Source organism: Sinocyclocheilus grahami, unplaced genomic scaffold (genome assembly GCF_001515645.1).
Source record: "Sinocyclocheilus grahami isolate Dianchi unplaced genomic scaffold, SAMN03320097.WGS_v1.1 scaffold1290.1, whole genome shotgun sequence".
In the NCBI taxonomy this organism is placed as follows: Eukaryota; Metazoa; Chordata; class Actinopteri; order Cypriniformes; family Cyprinidae; genus Sinocyclocheilus; species Sinocyclocheilus grahami.
Window position 1 is genome coordinate 243,266 of NW_015506469.1, and position 20,526 is coordinate 263,791.

Consider the following 20,526-nt stretch of genomic DNA (forward strand, 5'->3'; position numbering starts at 1 on the left):
GGGGGGGTATTTTGCATGGTCTATTATTGGAGTAGTGTCACCCGGGTGGGAGATTTAACTCCTATTCACTGGGAATAAAAATAAATGAATAAATAAATAAATAAAATAATAATTAATCTAATCAATCTTATCACTCAGCATACCTAGTTAATAAGTCACCGCTCGCCACTGCTTTATGCAATAGAGAGCCTTAAATCAAGCAGCTTTACAGTCTTTTTCAGTTAGAATTATAACTTGATTTTCTGTTATAAAGCAGCTCTCCAGTGTTGAGCTATCTAATGATAAAATATTTGTATTGGGGGGGGGGGGGGGACTTACAAAAGCTGAAGTGATTACCTTAATTGATTTGTTAGAATATGTATAACTCAATATTTTAACTAATTGCAAAAGCTGAATAATCAATAAATGTCTACTGATTAATCAGTGAAATAATCGATGATTAGTTGATTAATCGTTCTAGTAATCATTAGATTAATCGATTATAAAAATAATAATTTGTTGCAGCCCTAGTTCAGTCAGTGAAAACGAGCGTCGACTAATGCCAGCTGACACTAACAGGGGTAACGCACTGATCAGACAGAACCCAGTGAACGTGTCGGTGCAGTGTGAATCGGCCTTTACAATGCTATATGGTCACATGTGTTTCTGACTACCTCCATATGTTGTTTCCGGTTTCCACCTGTATCTGCTGACCACTTCTGATCCAATAACAAAAAAATGCATTTTAGTACCAAGTGTAGTCCCAGACTTAAGGGCCTTTCGCACCTCGGAACCTTTTCATAGTACCAGAAGTAATTGTGGAACTACCCACTATTTGGTGTTTTCACACCGCCAGAACTGGGTGCGATTTTAGTACCAGACTGCCTTTTTTGAGAACCAAATTAGCTCCGATCACAGCGTCCTCCATCCTCCTGTTGTTAATGTTGTTCTTCTTTGTTTCTGTTGTTGAACGCCGCGCACAAATGACGTCGCTGTCGACTGTCTTACGTCATTTCCTAGTACACACTGTCGGTGCGAATGCAACCCTTTAAATTGTACTGGGAAATAGTTCATGTAAAATCGTCCCAGTACTTTAGTACTGTACATTTAGTTCTGGAACTAAAGCGGTGCGAAAGGCCCTTTAAACTACTATATATAATGCTGAATATAATATGTAATAATGCAATGGGGGAATTAAAATTTGTTGGTCTTGAACATGGCAAATGTCAGATTGTACTATTGAATTAAAATGGGGCTATTTTTTTACTGAATAATTATGCCCTGCCATTTAAAAATGTATACAAAAAAATGGGACAATGCTTTTTAAAATATACAATATTATATAAATATAAACACTTTTTTAATATATGTAATCTGACAGAGCATATGTGTCTAACATAATTCTGCTTAACTTGTTTAACAAGTCAAAACTTCCTATTGACTACATTCATTCATTCATTTTGTGGGGTTGTTTAAAGTATCATATTTTGAAAATAGTATTGTGTACCAAACTGAACCATCGTGACATGATTGTATTGTTACTCCCCAGGTCATGAATTGCAGACATTCAGACATTTTATTATGGAGTCATTTTTGAGCTTCTGCTCTAATCTGCTGAGTGCAAAGCCCATAGCTACAGTTTGTTTTTAATTTCAGGTTTTTGTTTTTTTTCTTACTGATAATGTTTCACAAATCTCTCTTTCTTACTGCTAATATTCTACAGTGTTTTGGCTTTTAACAGGCAATATGATAGAATGGTATCCGTAGCATCTCTATAGGAATCCATTGTTTTAAATTAATTTAAATTAATTTTAGCACCAAGTATTTGCGTTTAGTGTATTTTTTGTATGGTATAAACCAGTTTGACCATCGCTTCCATAAGCTCTTGTGAATGTTCAAATCACAGACATGTGTTGTGTGTTGACAGGAGGAATGCCAGCTCCGAAGCCAAGCCCAGGCTCACAGGAAGGTGCCGTGCCAGCGTTTCACAGCATGGAGTCGGACAGCACTGCAACCAACATCCTGGCTTCTGTCAAAGAACAGGTAAGAACCTTCTTCACACACATTCTTGTTTCTGATAGTCAATGGTAACCAAAACTCACAGAAGCAAGAAAGTCATAAAGGGTTTGGAATGATAAATGAGGGTGAGTAACTGATGAGAGAATTTTAATTTTGGATTTAACTGTCGAAAAGTGCAAACATTTCTTCTAGATTGAAAAGCGTTTACTTATATGTTTGGTGCTAGGGTACTTCCTCAGGCAACGTTATTCAGGGATGCGATTTTTCCATATTTGAATGGTTTTATGTATTTTTCAGACCTGAGAAGTACAGTGGAGATCAAAATTAGAGAGCAACCTACAATTTCCTAAATTTCAAGGTCACTTCTTAGTCCTATTTGAAGTTATCCTAACAGGAGTAGAAGGGCAGTTTTTTAAGCTTATTTCATAAATTAATTGTATTCAGAAGCACAGAAGAAAAAACCTAAATAAGATATTTGAAAAAACTCTAATAAAAATAAAAAGGGACGACCCTTTCAGCCATTGCAAGAGAAGTTGCTCATTCCAAATCTGTGATTTCTCAAAGATTGCAGCTTTACAATGACACTAGTTAATGTCCCCCCAAAAAGGCTGGTCGTCCACGTAAGATAAATGCACAGAAGAAAGGATAACGCTGAGATTCACAATGGGGAATCGGTTCAACACTGCAGCTGGAATTGCTTGCCAGTTCAGCACTGAACAGGGTGAGGATCTGTCTCGGCACATCTAAGAGAAGTCAGACTGAAAGCATACACTGCTGTGACCGAGCCTCTCATCAGCAGAAAGAATCAAAAGGCTACACTCACCTTTGTTGAGAAGCATGTTGTGTGGAGAGAGGAGAACTGGTCCAAGGTTCACTTTAGTGATGAGAGCAAGTTGAATTTATTTGGGTCTGATGGGGATGTTCAGCGTCATACTGAGGAAAGACTGAACCCTGAGTGTGTAAAGAAGTCAGTGAAAGGTGGAGGTGGAAGTGTCATGGTTGGGGGGATGTTTTCTGCAGCAGGACTTGGGCCTTTTATACATGGAAAAGTGAATGCAAATGTTTATCAGAACCTCCTTCAGCAACATGCAGTTCCTTCCCTGCAAGCATCTCCCAATCAGCCTGCAATTATCATGCAGGACAATGCCCCCTGTCACACTGCAAAACGGGTAAAGCAGTTCCTTGAAGCCAAGAACATTGAAATAATGAAATGGCCGGCCCAGAGTCCTGATCTAAACCAGATTGAAAATCTCTGGAAAATCCTTGGCGCCAAAGTTATGGCTAAGAATCCCACTACAGTTACCAAACTATGGAAGAGAGTGAAAGAAGAGTGGACCAAGATCACACCAGCGCAGATAAACTACTGATGTCCTGCGGCCGCGGATGTGCTGATGTCATTCAAAGCAAGAGCCTCTACACTTCCTACTAATTTCTGGCAGCTGTGACCCTCCAATCAAAAAGCTGTGTGTTTGTAATAAACTAATTCATAATTTAAGATGAACTTTAAACTGACTAAAATTGCTTCCAGCTAAAATACAAGTCATATGTCCATAATGCTTTCCAGTAAAAAAAAAAAAAGTCTTGTCTGAAAGAGGAGAGAAATATGCACATAATGAGCAACATTTACAAGCAAAAAAAAAGTCTAAAACCATTCTAAACCAATATGGCTGTGGATTTTGATGTGAGAGGACAACAGGGACTTTTTCTCTAGAGGAATCATTATTATGGATTATAGACTTGTTTTTTGGCCAGAAGCAACAGTTTAAATGTAAAACATTTTGAAGATGGACTAATTACAAATACACAGCTTTGTTTTTGTTTTTTGTTTTTTTATTATTTGTGGATTATTGTGATGTTTTATCAGCTCTTTAAGATAGATAGATAGATAGATTTGATAGATTATTTGTCCTCCGATAGGAATTTATTTTTCATTAGATCACAGTAGTACAATCAGAACAATCACAAGACAACCAAGGGGGAAAAAACACCTTTTTTCAGTTTGGCATGAGCCAAGAAGGTACTAGCACAAACAAGTGCAAATTTGGCCTGGTGGTAGCGCTAGAGAGTTTGAGTTAGAGACTCCAAATTTGCTATGTTTAATGTTGAGACTGTCGTCTATCTGCATGTTAAATTTCATAACTTTCCTGCAAGCAGTTCTATGGGCTGCCATACACTCATGAAGAGAAAAAAAAAGAAAATGAAAAAGAAGAGATATATTAGGTGCTTTGCCCCTAATAATAATAATAATAATAGTAATAATATTTTTTTTTTAAACCTGATCACACTAATCTTAGTTGATCACATGCCTGCTTATTAATTTGGTAAATTTTGTATAAGTATGTAACCCGGGTTTTACAGTGTACAGAGTGAAATTACAAAACCTGACTCCCCAAATAAGAATATTGTGAAACATGGAAGGTGATCTAAGTGTGAAAAGCTGAGAGAAAAGTCATACTCTATTCCCATTCTCCCTCTTTATGGCGCAAAGCCAAATCCTATTGTTGACTAGTGTCAGCAGGAAATAAATCTCTATTGGAGAATACCTGGCCAATGTCATTTCCTCTTCCTTTAAAATGAATTTCCTGGAAACTTTCACTCGTTTTTTTTAAATACTCGCCCAAAGTAAAAGTAAAGGAGAGGAGAGAACAAGAGAAGCTTGTTTAATTGAGCAGCGTTTAGACAGTTTAGCCCTCAGACTGTTAACCACCCCTCTAGCAGTTTAACCAAGGAAGAAGTGAGAAAGAGAACGAGGGACGTCAGACTGGGAGGTTTTCCTGTGACTGTAGCGCAGAGCCGACTGTTGTAAAAAGGCTGGGATGAGTGATGTCACAGTGAGTTTACTGGTGTCTTGCTCTTTACTAGTTTTTCTTGCTTTTCTTGTCATGCTTTCTCATGGTTGTGCCCTGAGGTTTTGGAAGAAATTTTGTTTGATCACTTAAATCAGTGCTGTTGCAGAATGTGATTGTATGCATGTTAGTTTAGCGTATGAGTTGTGATATTAGTGTTGGGGGGTGTGTGTGTGTGTTAGGGGTGTAACGGTACACAGAAGTCACAGTTCGGTACATACATTGTACATTCCTGCTCATCTTAATATTTATTAAGTCTACAGTATACTGTCCTGCGCATTTTATTTTATTCTTATTTTTTAAATCTTTTTCCATACCTATATTTATATATAATTTTATTGTGTTTGTATTCTTTAATAATTGCACTGTCCATGGAGCAGACCTGACTTATATTTCACTGCTGGTCATATATTCTCTATATAACCATATATGTGACAAATAAAAATCTTGAACATACCTCGGTTTCGGGGTCACAGTTCGGTACAACAGGAAATTAATTTTTCCATTAATTTTGAACAGACAGTAGTGCTACACACACATGTAGCATGAACTGTTGTTTTGATTTGAATTCAATTGAAATTATACAAGCAAAATCAGAGTGGTCTGACTTTAGATTTGTGAGATTATGCTACATAAGACACCTGCACAAAACAAAAACAGCAGACAGTCTGAATGAAAATGCTAATTTATTTTCTGACAGCAGGTGGCGCTTAAGGAACAGCAGCGATATAGAGTTTCCTTGGTTAGCGCTGTAAACAAAGCATATACATACTGTATATATATCTATTATATATGTATTTCCACCATGTTTCAAACAGACATGCACCCGGATGACCTACTACTTCCACTGAGATTCTGAAGTGCACATCCAGTTGATACTTTACTATCCCATGAGGCCACAGGAGAGGAGTTATGAATGGCAGTGAAGTAACGCAAATGATGCCATGAGTCACATGACAACGACAACGTTTATATTTATTCCTTGAGTGCACACTTTTATCCAAAGTGACTTGCAAAAGATTTCTCTTCTTTTTAAAAGATGTGATGGGATCAGCTTTTTGAGTATGGAAGCATATAGGTAGCGAAATTCAATTTAAAATGCAGTATGCAAAATGGCAATGCAATATTCAAAATGGCATTGTATTTCTGTATTTAAATTTACATTTTCCATTACCCATACGTGCAAAGTTTGGTGCAAAACCACTGAGATTCTGAAGTGCACATCCAGTTGATACTTTACTATCCCATGAGGACACAGGAGAGGAGTTATGAATGGCAGTGAAGTAACGCAAATGATGCCATGAGTCACATGACAACGACAACGTTTATATTTATTCCTTGAGTGCACACTTTTATCCAAAGTGACTTGCAAAAGATTTCTCTTCTTTTTAAAAGATGTGATGGGATCAGCTTTTTGAGTATGGAAGCATATAGGTAGCGAAATTCAATTTAAAATGCAGTATGCAAAATGGCAATGCAATATTCAAAATGGCATTGTATTTCTGTATTTAAATTTACATTTTCCATTACCCATACGTGCAAAGTTTGGTGCAAAAGTAAAATGAAAATTAAATTATATAATTTACATTTGCCATTTCCAACAGTAGTCTTAATATGTAAATTGCATGCACATTTGAACGCTTTATAAGTTGCGAAATGAAAATGTATAACACAAATTGATTTGATATGTGTAACATGTTCAAGCAGAAATGGTAGCAAAATTATCATTTAAATACTATTTGTCCTAAATGCATTTAGACTAACAGTTAGAACACTTAGGATTGCATTTTCATCATGACGCCGTGGGATATTTGTAGCAAAATTCAATTTGAAAATTCAATTTGAAAATGCATTCCAAGCTGACCACGCCCCACCTCCGTCAATCATTGCTTCAAGGCAGGGACTGGCGGAAGCGTGTTACGTTTGGTTCGTTTGAAACATGGCGGCTGGAGATCTGATAAGATCACTGAATTCACTGGCAGATGAAGTGGAGCGTGAACAGAGAAATATATTAAGCTTATGGCATTCGGACGCCATAGTATTCCAGACTATAAATGGACATTACAAGCATTACAATAATGATAAATAAAACAAAAAACAAATTTGTATAATTAATTAATTAATTTAAATGACCGTTTCTAATAAAAACATTTATAACAGAACCTCAAGTAAACTACATGTTATTTTGTTTAGTCATATACATGTGGGAGCTTTTTCATTTTATTACTCAGAACGACTTATTAGCCTACAACACCTTTAAAGACTTATTCAGGGAAGTACAGCAGGATGCAGGAAATGGTTGAGTATTATTTTAGGTATAAAATATAATTATTGTAATGCTTGTAATGTCCATTTATAGTCTTTACACAGCAGCTTGGCTCCTTAAATGTTTAAAAAACAGCTAATTTTAAGACGCTGACGTCACGTGGGTCACCCGCAGTGTAAAACGCTCAAAGCTCAAGACGTTTCGATCGGTCGGTCGTTCGAACGTTTGATTTTAGCATGGAATACGCTTCATATATTTCTCTGTTCACGCTCCACTTCATCTGCCAGTGAATTCAACTATCTTATCAGATCTCCAGCCGCCATGTTTCAAACGATCCAAACATAACACGCTTCCGCCAATCCCTGCCTTGTAGCAAAATTCAATTTGAAAATGCATTCCGAGCTGACCATGCCCACCCTCCGTCACTCATTGCTTCAAGTATCCCTCGGCGTCATGATGAAAATGCAATCCTACGTGTTCTAACTGTTAGTCTAAATGCATTTAGGACAAATAGCATTTAAATGATCATTTTGCTACCATTTCTGCTTGAACATGTTACACATATCAAATCAATTTGTGTTATACATTTTCATTTTCTTTTCGCAACTTATAAAGCATTCAAATGTGCATGCAATTTACATATTAAGACTACTGTTGGAAATGGCAAATGTAAATTATAAAATTTAATTTTCATTTTACTGTTGCACCAAACTTTGCACGTATGGGTAATGGAAAATGTACATTTAAATACAGAAATACAATGCCATTTTGAATATTGCGTTGCCATTTTGCATATTGCATTTTAAATTGAATTTCGCTACTTATATGCTTCCATATTTGAGTGGAGGTTGGCAGCTCATTCCACCAGAGAGGGTGAAGGTTTTGGAGATTTACGTTTTGCCTTATGGGAGCGTACATTTGTAGCAGTGGATTGAGGTAGGAGGTGCTGTTCCAGGCAGAGTCCAGAAAGCCAGCATCAAAACCTTACATTTGATTTTGTGGCCGGTGGAGTGAGCGCAGGAGGGGTTTAACGTGGACTCTCTTTGACTAGTTTAGTTTTTCCTAATGTTGTAAAACATAAACCTACATGACCGGACCGAGCTCAGTTGGTCATCACCTTGCTGTCCTTGTTGGCCTGACATGGCATTGCAGGTGTACGTCTGGATTTCATTCATACACCATTCATACTATATAGAATGTACTGTTCTAACAGTCGAGAATTATGTACTCACTAGTTTGAACGATGAATCAAATGTAGTACCTACTTGGTCAGTGTGTGATTTTTAGATGCAACTGTCAGAGAAGAGATAGATGCTGTATAGAGATTACAAGTGCCCAAACCTTGCAGTTTGTTGACATATCTTTGTTTTCCTTCTGTTGAGAAGGGATCTGAATATTCATGGCTTGAAACAGATGGAAAATTGAGAGGCTTGTGCTGCAGTTCTGTGGATGTTTTGCCCTCCAGGTCTCCATGCTAGTCACGTGACTGAAAGCTCTAAATAGGTGACAGTATGATTCCTGTTCATTTGATCCTTGCTGTAAGGTTTTTTTTTTTTTTTTTTTTTAAAGCAGCAGTGAAACTAGACGTTAGCAGCCTTGTCTGAACTAATGTGGACTTGTAAGAGGAATCATCGAAGCAGTAAATGACAAGGATCAAACTTTAGCTCTTTGATGTTATTTACCTTTTGAACTACAGCATCTTTCATCACAAGACCTTAACGTTAGATACATAAAAAGGAGGTACCTGTTAGGGAATAGTCTGTTTGAATATCCTGAAATATATGCAGTCCACTACCATTAAATATGTTACTAAGTAAATACATCTTTTGGGGAAGAAAGAAAAAAAGTTTGCTGGGCCCTATTAGGGCCTTTCGCACCACGGGAACCTTTTCATAGTACCAGAACTAATTGTGGAACTACCCACTTTTTGGCATTTTCGCACCGCCGGAACTGGGTGCGATTTTAGTACCGGACTGCCTTTTTCGAGAACCAAATTAGCTCCTACTCCGGAGCAGGGTCTAACCAGCACAACTGGTACTAATCGTGACGTAAGTAGACATAAATCAAACGCCCTCACCCGCCATGATTTAAAACACTGTGTAAACATACTGTAAACATTGTCAACTTATTTCTCAAGTATGGAGAACAGCGATAGATGGACGGACGCTGAAGTGCAGGCACTTGTAGCAAATGTAGCACTGCCAGTTGTCGTTGGAGATTCTTGGTCCTCCTTTCCGTTCTTTCAATCGCTTTACGTATACGTCGACTTTCCATATCCATTATTGTGAAACCCACGAGACACAACAAAAACACAGCTCCAATCACAGCGTCCTCCATCCTCCTGTTGTTAACATTGTTCTTCTTTGTTTCTGTTGTTGAACGGCGCGCACAAATGACGACGCTGTCGACCGGCTTTTGCACACTCGGTGCGAATGCAACCCTTTAAATGGTAACTGGGAAATAGTTCGCGCAAAATCTTCCCAGTACTTTTGTACTGTACATTTAGTTCTGGAACTAAAGCGCTGCGAAAGGCCATATTGTTCAAAATGTACAAATTGAGACTTTTGTACTTTATTTTTTCACTGAAATAAATGTTTTTGAATTCAGGTACCGAAACCGGTACCGTACTGGTTAAAATGTGAACAATACCCAACCCTAACCACAGAAGTGTAAGAACAGTTCCCCAAACCCGAAATCCGACTTTAAAATGAAATTTTGACCGAGACCATCTCCGTGAAAAATGGCGCCTGCTCAAGCACTGTTTTCGTGCCGATAATCGACTGAGCTTCTTGTTCCCACAATGCAAAGTGTAATTTAAAAAATGCGGAATTATTAAATGCAAAATGGACTATGCATAAATCACATTTAACTAATATTCCTAAACAATTTCAGGAAGAGTGAAACCATTTAATCTGTCAATTAACTGCCAGAGCACATAAGCAGTTCTCACCTTGCCCTGGCATCAGCTGTCTGGCATTCCCTCAATCTCCTCAACTCCTCCAACATAATTTAGGCATCTTGCCAATTCATACTTACGTTCTAAGCACTACTAGTATCTCGAGTTGAAGTCACTTCCTCAACCCCCTGCTGTGAACAGCAATTGGCGATAACACTTGGTACCGTCATGGTCAAAAATGAACAACGTAGGAAAGTAATGGGATGTACAAAAAATACAGAAAACCTTAATAGAAAAAATATCTCCATAAAAATTTTATAAATAGTGTAGTATCATAAAATCCCCCTAAAATTCTAAATGACAATCAAAAAAATATTATTGAACAAAAATATGAGATTAGCAGATGAGATTCGGCACTGAGTTGACGTTCTTCATGGAGCTTGCTGGCAAGCCTAATCAGTCAGTTGAAATAGATTAGAATGGTTGTGATTGTTTATTGTAACTTCAGTGTCTGTATTCCTACCTTTCGGAAACGGCTTGTGGTGCAGATATGGTAATCTGGTCTGCTTTCTTAGCCCATTGATAGACACACACACACACACACACACACACACACACACGTATGGACAGAGAGGGTGTAGTGGTTTGTTGTTCAGGTGTCGCTTTATGGCTGTGCTGTGCGTGTTCTTTGAAGGGTTACTACATTGTCATTTATCAGATGTTTGATTATCCAAAATACTGGACATCTGCTACAGTCAGAGGCCCACTGAAATGCAGGGTCTGTTTAAAAAGATTGCTGACAGGGTTTGAGTTGAGTGGATCAGGTCTGCTAATTTCCTTTTTGGGGACAGTGGGAGTGTAAAGCTCTGATGTCAACAGATTGTTCTCTAGAGCGCTGCTCTCTCTGTGTGTTGAGAATTTATAGTTGTTACCTTTTAGAGCAGTGCATTACCTCCTCAGTGCTGCAGGACCGAGAACTTACTAATTGTAAGGTGTATATAGCACTATAGGGTGCGTATATGTGACATGATTACTTTCAGTGTTTGTTGAGGGCATTTTAAAGCATTTTTTATGTTTTATGTTATATGCAGTGCGTGTATTTACTGCTGGCCTTCATTTAGAGTCTCAATCACGATACTGATCTTCATCAGAGACAGAGACTGAGTGTGTGTATTGTGTTTAGGAGCTGCAGTTTGAGCGTTTGACTCGGGAATTGGAGGTGGAGCGACAGATTGTGGCCAATCAACTGGAACGATGCCGACTGAGTTCAGAATCCCCAGGAGCTGCTAGTGGCGGGTACACATACACACACGCTCGCGCTCTCTCTCTCTCGCACTCTCTCTCTCTCTCTCTCTCTCTCTCACAACACGACTGCGGAATTACCCCGCTGACCACTGATAGTGTGCTTTTACATAACTCTTTTTTTTCCCTTTAGTATACTGAAAAAAGTGGAAGAAAAGAGTAGAAATTAAAAAATGTGGCCACAGCAATTTCCATTTTCCAGAGGTCCAGCTTTCCACCAATACATAATCATCATGCCAAAAGAAAGAGCAACGTAAAAGTTTAATACATTTTTAATAAAATAAAATAACTTTAATATTAATGAAAATGTCTAAAATACTCAAAATAAAATAAAATTATGTATATTTTTATTATATATATATATATTCATATCTATTAATTTTTATTGAACATGCAGTTCTTAAATCCTCTAGAATCACACAATGAATCATGAGTTATTTAATATCAACACTCCTAGTTTCTGTTAATAAAGAAAAGTTTGAAAACAAGCAACTTTGTCGTAATTAGAACAGAAATACAAGAAATAATAAAATAATGTGTGCTCTTATCATTTTGTGGACAAAATCCCCCGAATTTCACCCCGATCGGGACTCAAAATAAAAAAATAAAATTATGTATATTTTTATTATATATATATATATTCATATCTATTATTTTTTATTGAACATGCAGTTCTTAAATCCTCTAGAATCACACAATGAATCATGAGTTATTTAATATCAACACTCCTAGTTTCTGTTAATAAAGAAAAGTTTGAAAACAAGCAACTTTGTCGTAATTAGAACAGAAATACAAGAAATAATAAAATAATGTGTGCTCTTATCATTTTGTGGACAAAATCCCCCGAATTTCACCCCGATCGGGAATATGAAGGAGGTTTTATGCATGTTTATGACAAGTGTCATTCGCTCAGTTGTCATTTTTAATGCAAATATGACATTATTTGACCTATCCCTACCCCTACCCTTACCCCTAACCATAGCCCATAACAAAGACATCTCAAACAATGTCATATTTGCATTAAAAATTGCATAACTGAGCGAATGACACTTAATGACAGTTGTCATAAACATGCATAAAAAACCTTCATATTATGTAGGTGTCATGTCATGATTATGAAGGTGTCATGTCAGTCTTATGCACACCCCTTCAAGTAAAGTGTAACCCCATCTTTTTACAGTAGCTCACCTGTCATAATTTAATGAGTGGGTACTGTAAAAAGATGGTCACTGTAAAGTGTTTTTAAAACCATTTTCATAGTTCTAGTTTAACGTTATATTATCGGCTCGGAAAATCCGTTAATTTGACTAGAAACACCAGAAATCAACATTTGTTTTTAATCACACTCTCTTTTTCTTGTACACAATTTGCTACCAAAACAATACTACAACACCGTAATCTAAGGAGAAAAATAATATTTTCCGTGCTGCTTCTCCCTGAAAAAAACTACTGATAGTGAAGAGTCTGCAATCTAACAGCAATTTGCAAAGTATTGCAGAGTACTACTACATACTAAATGTTAAATTAAAAACCCAACAATTGGGGGAGTGGAGTGGTAGTAAGAAAAGTGGATTTCGAATCTGCCCTTTCCACCAAATTGTGTATAATTCTCTGATTCTGATATTAGGAAAAATTCTGACTTTATCTTTAGATATTCTAAAACAGTCTAAACCAGAGGTGTCCAATCCTGTTTTTGGAGGGCCACTAATAGATCAATATTAATAAATGTTGTCTGCAAACACCAAAATGAGCATAACACATAAGCATCTTAATATAAGTGAACTTTCATTATTCCAAGGTCTGCGTTTATCCGTTCCTAAATGAAGCAACCATAAGGTTTAAATGATGTTCAGTGTATAAAAAGTTGTGTATATGATATGCAAGGAGTGAATAATAAAGTATATAAACAAAGCCAGCATTAAAATGTGTTGTGTCAATAGCAACAGCAGCTGTGAGTATACAGCAAAGCATTTCTTTCATGACAACATGTTGTAAAACAAGTGAAAACAGGCACCTTATGGTAGAGAAAGCTAACAAGATTCATGCAATGCGAATCTGTTTTTTTCACATAGTGGCAATTAAAGGGTAAAAATTTTTTTTATATATCTTAACGGAGATATACAGGTTCCACATCCCTGAAAAAATGTTTAACAATTGTTTATTAATAAGGGGAAATTAAATGTTTTATTATTGTGCTGTATTGTGCAAGGCATAATGTTCATCCAGCCTTCGGGTGATACAAGACCCCTTCACTTCGCATTGTGGTCCTGATCACCCTGTCTGGGTTTATACTGCAATAGCAACCAGCTGGGTGTACATTATTCTGCTTATTACACAGCTGCTTCCCACTAGGGGTGTAACAGTACACATAAATTATGGACTGGTAGTATGTACCTCGCTTTTGAAGTCACTGTTTGCTTGGTTGGTTGTACAATTTTCGGTAAAGCAGGGGGAGGGAATATTAAACAAAAAAACGTTTTCTTTTTTGTTAAACCGTGGATTACTGAACAAATTGTGGCTCTGTCTTTAAAAAAATCTATTAAATTAAACATTTCTTAAGGATTAAAAAATCTATGCTAATGCTGTAACTAGGTATCAAATTTTCATGTTGTGAATTAATTGCTGATGCTTTTATTACGGTATACGGTATTATCACGATATTGAAATTACGTTTTTTTTTAAAGTGCTGTCATAATACAGTATAACAGGTTTAATAACTTTTTTCTTATAACAAAAATAATTGAACATTTAAATGCAATAAAGCAATGCAGAAAAATGTATAAAGTTAAAAGTTTTACACATTAAAGTGCAAAAGAACTATAAAGACCAATAGGTATCACTTTACAATAAGACCTCATTAGTTAACCTTAGTTAATGCATTAACATTCACTATGAGCATTAGGTTCATTTGCTAAAGAAGTTATCAAACATTGTTAAAAAATGAAAGTCTTAGTTCATGTTAGCTCATTAAATAACACCGCTGCAACTCTCGATTTTAACATCCTGTTATTAAATATATAACAATATCGTGCATATTCATTACCATGATATATCGCATTACCGAATACCTGCACAAGTCTAGCTGTAACTATATAGGGAACCCTATTACTTGCAAATTACTATAATATTAAAGGTTACAATTAATAACAGAATCCGAGCTATTAAATTAAGGTATAAAATAATAATTAATTAAGGTATCACTAACAGGTTGAGTCAAATATAATGAATATGTAGGCTAATTGCAATGTGGGAAGCGTGACAACGGGGTTGAGGATCCAAATGTGAGCTTTATTCAAAAGAGTGGTAAAAACAGGCAGGGTCAAAAACCAGCAAACAGGTACAATCCAGGGCAAAAGAGTAATCTACAAAATGGGCAAGGGTCAGGGCAGGCAGCAAACAATCAAAAACCAGATACACAGTCCAGGGATATAAACACAGGTAAGGCAAAAATGAGAAGGCACAGGAACCAGGAAACGCTACAGGCTAGCAAAACTCAGCAATGTGTGTGTGGATAAGTGCAACCTTTATAGTCCTCCTAATATGTGACCGCTGCGAACTGATGACGAGTCCAGGCAAAGGATTATGGGAAATGGAGTCCCCCCATAAATGGAGAGGCTTCCAGACGCTCCTTAACAGGAACAGACCAAAGTCTAGGAGGGAGGTGGAGCAGAGGCAGAACAGGGGGAGGGATGGAGGGTCAGGTCCATGAGGACAGGGAGGAACGGGACTGAGGCAGAGCCGATGGAGCAGAGAGCCAAAGAGGAGCCGGCGAAGGAGGAGCCGGCGAAGCAGGAAGCCAGGGTGGAGTAGGCGGCGCTGAAGAGCACCAGGGTGGAGCAGGCAGAGCAAAGGACCACCATGGTGGAGCTGAAGACCACCAAAGCGGAGCAGGCAGAGCTGAAGACCACCAGAGTGGAGCTGAAGACCACCACAGCAGAGAAGATGGAATCAAAGATCCCCACTGCGGAGCAGATGAGCACCAGGGTGGAGCTGCTGGGGCTGAAGACCACTTCAATGGAGCTGATGGCGCAGGAAACCACCAAGGCGGATCAGGCAGAACTGGAACAAAGAGCACAGAGGGGTTAACAGAGGCCGTAACAGGACAAGCAAAGAGTTCATCAATGGCCTCCTTGACCATAACAGAACAGTCAGAGGGTTCACAGGCAGCCCCTTTGGGGTAACAGGACAGGCCGAGATTTCACTTACGGCCTCCTTGGCCGTGACACGACAATCAGAGAGATCACAGGCGGCCTTTTTGCCGCTGCTGTACCGGCAGAAAGTTCAAAGGACAGACGGCGCCGCCTCAGGAGGTTCTGCAGCAGAAGCCGCCACCTCGGGAGGTGTTGGAGCAGACGCATGCACTGGAGCGTATTCAAGGGCTGGAGCAGACTCTGGCATGGACTCGTGGACTGGAGCGGGCTAAGGAGGAGTAACAGAGCAGTGAGTAGCCCAAACACACAGGATGGCGACCGCCATTACAGGGAGCACTGAGCCTAGGGCAACAGTCTGTGATGACTCGTTCTGAGGCCCTTGGGATGTCTGCTGCTCGCACTGACATCAGCGGTGGATCCTCCACACTGGATGCAAGTCTCGGACGCCTTGGGACTGACCTTAAGACACTGGGCATGGTCGACATGACGTGAAGAGACTCTGGAACGGCGGCCATCTTGAGCAGAGACTCTGGGCTGATAGCCATCTTGGGAAGAGACTCTGGAGTGGGAGATACTGCAGGAGTTCTGTGTTGTTCCTCCACAACACCCACAGTAAATGCAGAGCCACTCAGTTGCAGTGCCAGATCTATGGAAAACTCCAGTGTCCAGTGAGGATCATGCAAAGGCATAAGTGAGCTGAGCGGTTCAGATAGCCCCCCACAAAAAAATATCATCAGGCATTCCTTGTCTATACTAGTCAGGTGTACCAGCTCAACAAATTCCCTCACGTAGTCTTCGATGGGCCGATCTCCCTGACGAAGGCATATAATTTGTGCTGCTGAATTCATATTTTTGCTGGTCGTTAAATAAAGCTTGCTGGATCCGGGTGTGGCAGAGTATTCTGTAACGTGGGAAGCGTGACAACGGAGTTGAGGATACAAATGCGAGCTTTATTCAAAAGAGTGATCAAAACAGGCAGGGTCAAAAACCAGCAAACGGGTACAATCCCGGATGAGACAAAAGAGTAATCCACAAACAGGCAAGGGTCAGGGCAGGCAGCAAACAATCAAAAACCAGATACACAGTCCAGGGATTAAAACACAGGCAAGGCAAAAACGAGAAAACACAGGAACTTGTGGGCACTCCAGCTATATTGGTATATTATACAGCTATAAATACTCAGTGTTCATTTCTCTAGTGAGCTGTGGCGCCTGTCACACCACATCAAAGCAGGGCCGTAGCCACAAAGGTGGATCAGAGTGGCAGCTACAACACTAAAAATGAGCTTTGCCACCTGAAGGCAGAGTATGTGAGCGGAGGTAGAATTAGTTAAAAATATATATATTTTAAATTGCATTCATTAAATAAATCAGGGAAACAAATGTTTGATCAAAATGCTGTAACAACTGTAACCTTGTCGTTATATTTTTATTACATTGTTGTTAGATAACTACCGTTAACTTTATAAGAATGATTGACACAAACTTGTTCATCTGTATAACCATCTCAGTATTGTAAGGTATCTGCAATTAAAATAGTAAGTAAATGTAATTTAAAGCCCTAAAAACTCACTTGAAAAGACATTGTTTAAATATTTACTTAAAGAGGTCATATGATTCGATTTAAATTTTTCCTTTCTCTTTGGAGTGTTACAAGCTCTTTGTGCATAAAGAAGTTCTGTAAAGTTGCAAAGACTAAAGTCTCAAATCCAAAGAGATATTCTTTATAAATTTAAGACTTGTCCATGCCCTCCTAAAACGCCTCGTTTAAACACGCCCCCACATATCTACGTCACTGTGTGGGAAGATTTGCATAGAAAGAAGGCATAACTTTTATTCTCGCTGTAGTATTGTTGCCGCCGCCGCCGCCATGTCGTGAAGGCGCTGTGCTTCATTGTGAAAGTGAAACTACTTTGTTTGGCCTTCCAAAAGAGGACGATATCCGCTTCGTCATGCCTAGAGCTGATCCGTGCTGGTCACTGAGGAAAAACATCAACTTCGCGCTGTCAATCGCTGGATCGGCTTTCACTGTGGATGAAGCAGAGTCCAGCCCGGGGTCGTCACATGTAGTTGCCGCAAGCCTCCTTTGTCGAATCCGCCAGGCGCCGCTCACTCAAGCCGCTGTGTGTTTTGTTGTGAAAACGAAACTACTTTGTTTTGCCTTCCAAAAGAGGACATAATGTTTCTATAAAGTGGGGCAGTTCCTACTTTGCAAGGACAGTCTAGCGCTTCGGACTCGCAGCCTGTAAGTACGTTTTTTATATTTAAAGAATTTGCCACAGACAATTCAAACGCGAGTTTGAGCAGGGTAGAGTAGTGCTTATTGTTTGTCATTTCTCCGATCACAAATGCAGACATGGTTTTATGTTTACGCAACGCAAAGCGTAAAAAACAAAGTATAAGTCATTACAATCAGTAAATATGTCCCCACTGGATGCAACAAATGCCTCGTTTGTAATGGGTTTTATTGGTTTTGTCTCGTCGCGCCGGACACATGGAAACCATAGACTGTATGATGGAAACACAGTATGGTAAGGGGCGTAACATTTTTGTCACACGCTTGAGGTATTCGGCCAATCACAATGCACTGGATAGCTGGCCAATCAGAGCACACCTCGATTTTCAGACCGATGAGCTTTGTAAAAATCGACGCGTTTCAGAAAGGCGGGGCATAGAGGAGAAACAATGTACATTATGTAGAAAATGTGTTTTTTTTTTTTTTACCTTAAACCGCATAAACGCATTGCATTAATAATGTTCTTTTTAGCAGCATCATATGACCCCTTTAAATAACTGTGATTGCACACATATGCATGAAGTAAAAATGCAACTGTTGCATCACTCTTGCCATTGTAATTGAGTAATATTTTTGCAAACAGTATGTTGTCAATACCTGCAGAGAGCTATGTATTATGTTTACAAAACACATAAAATAATGATGCACTGCATTACACTCTTGCAGTGACGTGTAAATGGATTTTCCGATGTAAATTGTTTTTCATATTTTATTGTGAATTTTTTGTTCTCACAATAATTGCAGTTAACAAATTTTCAGATTCTGCCAGAGAATGATGGTTATTCAATGTTAAACATATTATGTAATCTGTAAGCCTAGGCATATTTAAAGATAGATTCAAGACCATTGTGAAACTGAAGTGGCCAAGAACAGTCTGATTTTGCCCAGTTACTGTGTGTTGAGCTACAGTATGTTGTTCCATGTGCCACCTGGTGGATGTTAAGTGAAGCACAACACATTGTTACATTCTTGGAAGCAAACAACTTTTTTTGGCCAGATTTTGTTTGTTAGCACCAGACATCAGATTTTGGGCAGTCTAAGTTACACAGAGAATTACATAGTTTATAATTATAAAAACTGCTCAAATAAATAAACTTCTCTATAAAAAAGCTGAAATAGTAATATACTATTTCAACATTTCCAGATTTTCCTATTAAACGTTTTCCTATTAAAACATAAGAGCTTGTACTATCAAAAGCCCAGAAACTTCTTATGCAGAACAGTTGTTATGCAAGTTCATTTATTAGGGAACCACAATCACAGACATTACAGTCGATGGTTTTAGTTTTAGAAGCAGAAAATAGCACAACCAGCCTTGCGAATGAACACTGACTTGCTGTATTACACTTTTCTGTGAACAGAATATCGCACTGGGGATGGCTAAACTCCAAGCTTACCAGTGTTTTTAGATAACCAGCATTATTTTTCCACAGTGGAGACAAATTGTGTGCATGGTTTCTAGGTTGGGGAAAATTTATAACACTAAGCAGAAAATTCCCCTATTGTGCAAGTGTGAAGCTCTGGGGCCAGTTGCATAGTCACTATGTTAAGACTGTGTTAAGAACTATTTCTACCAACTGGCAGTTAGCCAAGGGGTAACCAGTCTTACTTTTCCATTCAAATTAGAGCAGTCAGTCTTTTTGTAACTGATTTTAAAAAGTTATGACCAGTCTGGTAGAAAAATGACATGACTAACTTTAAGACTTTATGCAACCGGCCCCTGATTGGGGATGTCTTGATATCAGGCCTGTTTGCTTGTGTGCTGGAATAAACCTTGTTGTAGCCTATATTATTTATCAGTAATTCATTCATTCAGTAATTTCAGAAATCTTGACTTCAATTCCATTTTAAATGTTGTTTTTGTATTTAAATTATGTGTGGTCCAACAGTCTAGGCATATGCTGCAGAATAAGTAAAACTGTTTAGATTCATATCAGCAAGGAGTATCTGACCGTATCAATATATGGCACACAGCCCTATGATTAGACCTAACTGTCCCTGTGTGAGGGGATTTTTACTTTTGACCAGCAGAAATCTTGCACTTTTCTATTCCGTTTTAAATGCTGTTTTTGTATTCAGATTAGGCCACTAGTCTGCACACTTGCTGCAGAATTGATGCACACACTGCTGTGAAGGTACTTGTTACGGCAAGGATTATGTGACAAATATATACATTGAATATAGGCCTAGAGCGGACCTAACCGTCCCTAACTGTGGGGGTGTTTATACTTTTGACCAGCACTGCTCCCTGTGCTTTGGTGGATTTACACATACTGTACATATCTCAGGGTGGAGTGATAATGTGAAACACTTAAAATTGAGTAGGTGAAGTGTCTCTCACTCCTCCGCAGTATGCTGGTTTAGATGTACTGCTCAGTTATTGATATGATTAATTTTGTTGTTACATTATGACTTGTTAAATGTCATTTACTCATCCTCATGTTACACTAAATTTGTATGACTTTCTACCATCGAAGGATGGAAAATGACTGTCATATGAACATTTTGAAAACAATATTAAAAAGTCATGTGAAAGCTTTGACTGACAAACAGACACAGATTTTGTTATTCTCCTCCAGCTTGGCTCTCAAATCCCATTCCACAGCTTTGGCAGTGATTTTATGTGACCGAAACATTAACTTATTTTCTGTTTGTTCCTTTTTTAGCTCCTCTGAGATGTCTCTTCCCTGGAGATCTGCAGGTATGGAATCATTGAGGGAATGAATAAACCCAGTTTTAACCAAGGGGGATCCCCAATGTGATTTAATCATG

General features: G+C 38.4%; 1 protein-coding gene across 7 annotated transcripts in view; it reads left to right on the forward strand.

Annotated features, from left to right (window-relative positions):
• Positions 1–20,526, forward strand: part of LOC107568897 (plakophilin-4-like) — a 113,865-nt gene that overhangs the window by 52,880 nt on the left and 40,459 nt on the right. For 6 of the 7 annotated variants that reach the window (XM_016254889.1, XM_016254892.1, XM_016254891.1 and 3 more), the window contains exons 2-4: positions 1,907–2,022; positions 11,190–11,302; positions 20,421–20,455. In XM_016254889.1, coding sequence (XP_016110375.1) covers positions 1,912–2,022; positions 11,190–11,302; positions 20,421–20,455 — 259 coding nt within the window. In that variant the 5' untranslated portion in view covers positions 1,907–1,911. The remainder of the gene's footprint in view (positions 1–1,906; positions 2,023–11,189; positions 11,303–20,420; positions 20,456–20,526) is intronic. The other variant, XM_016254894.1, reaches the window with a different exon arrangement.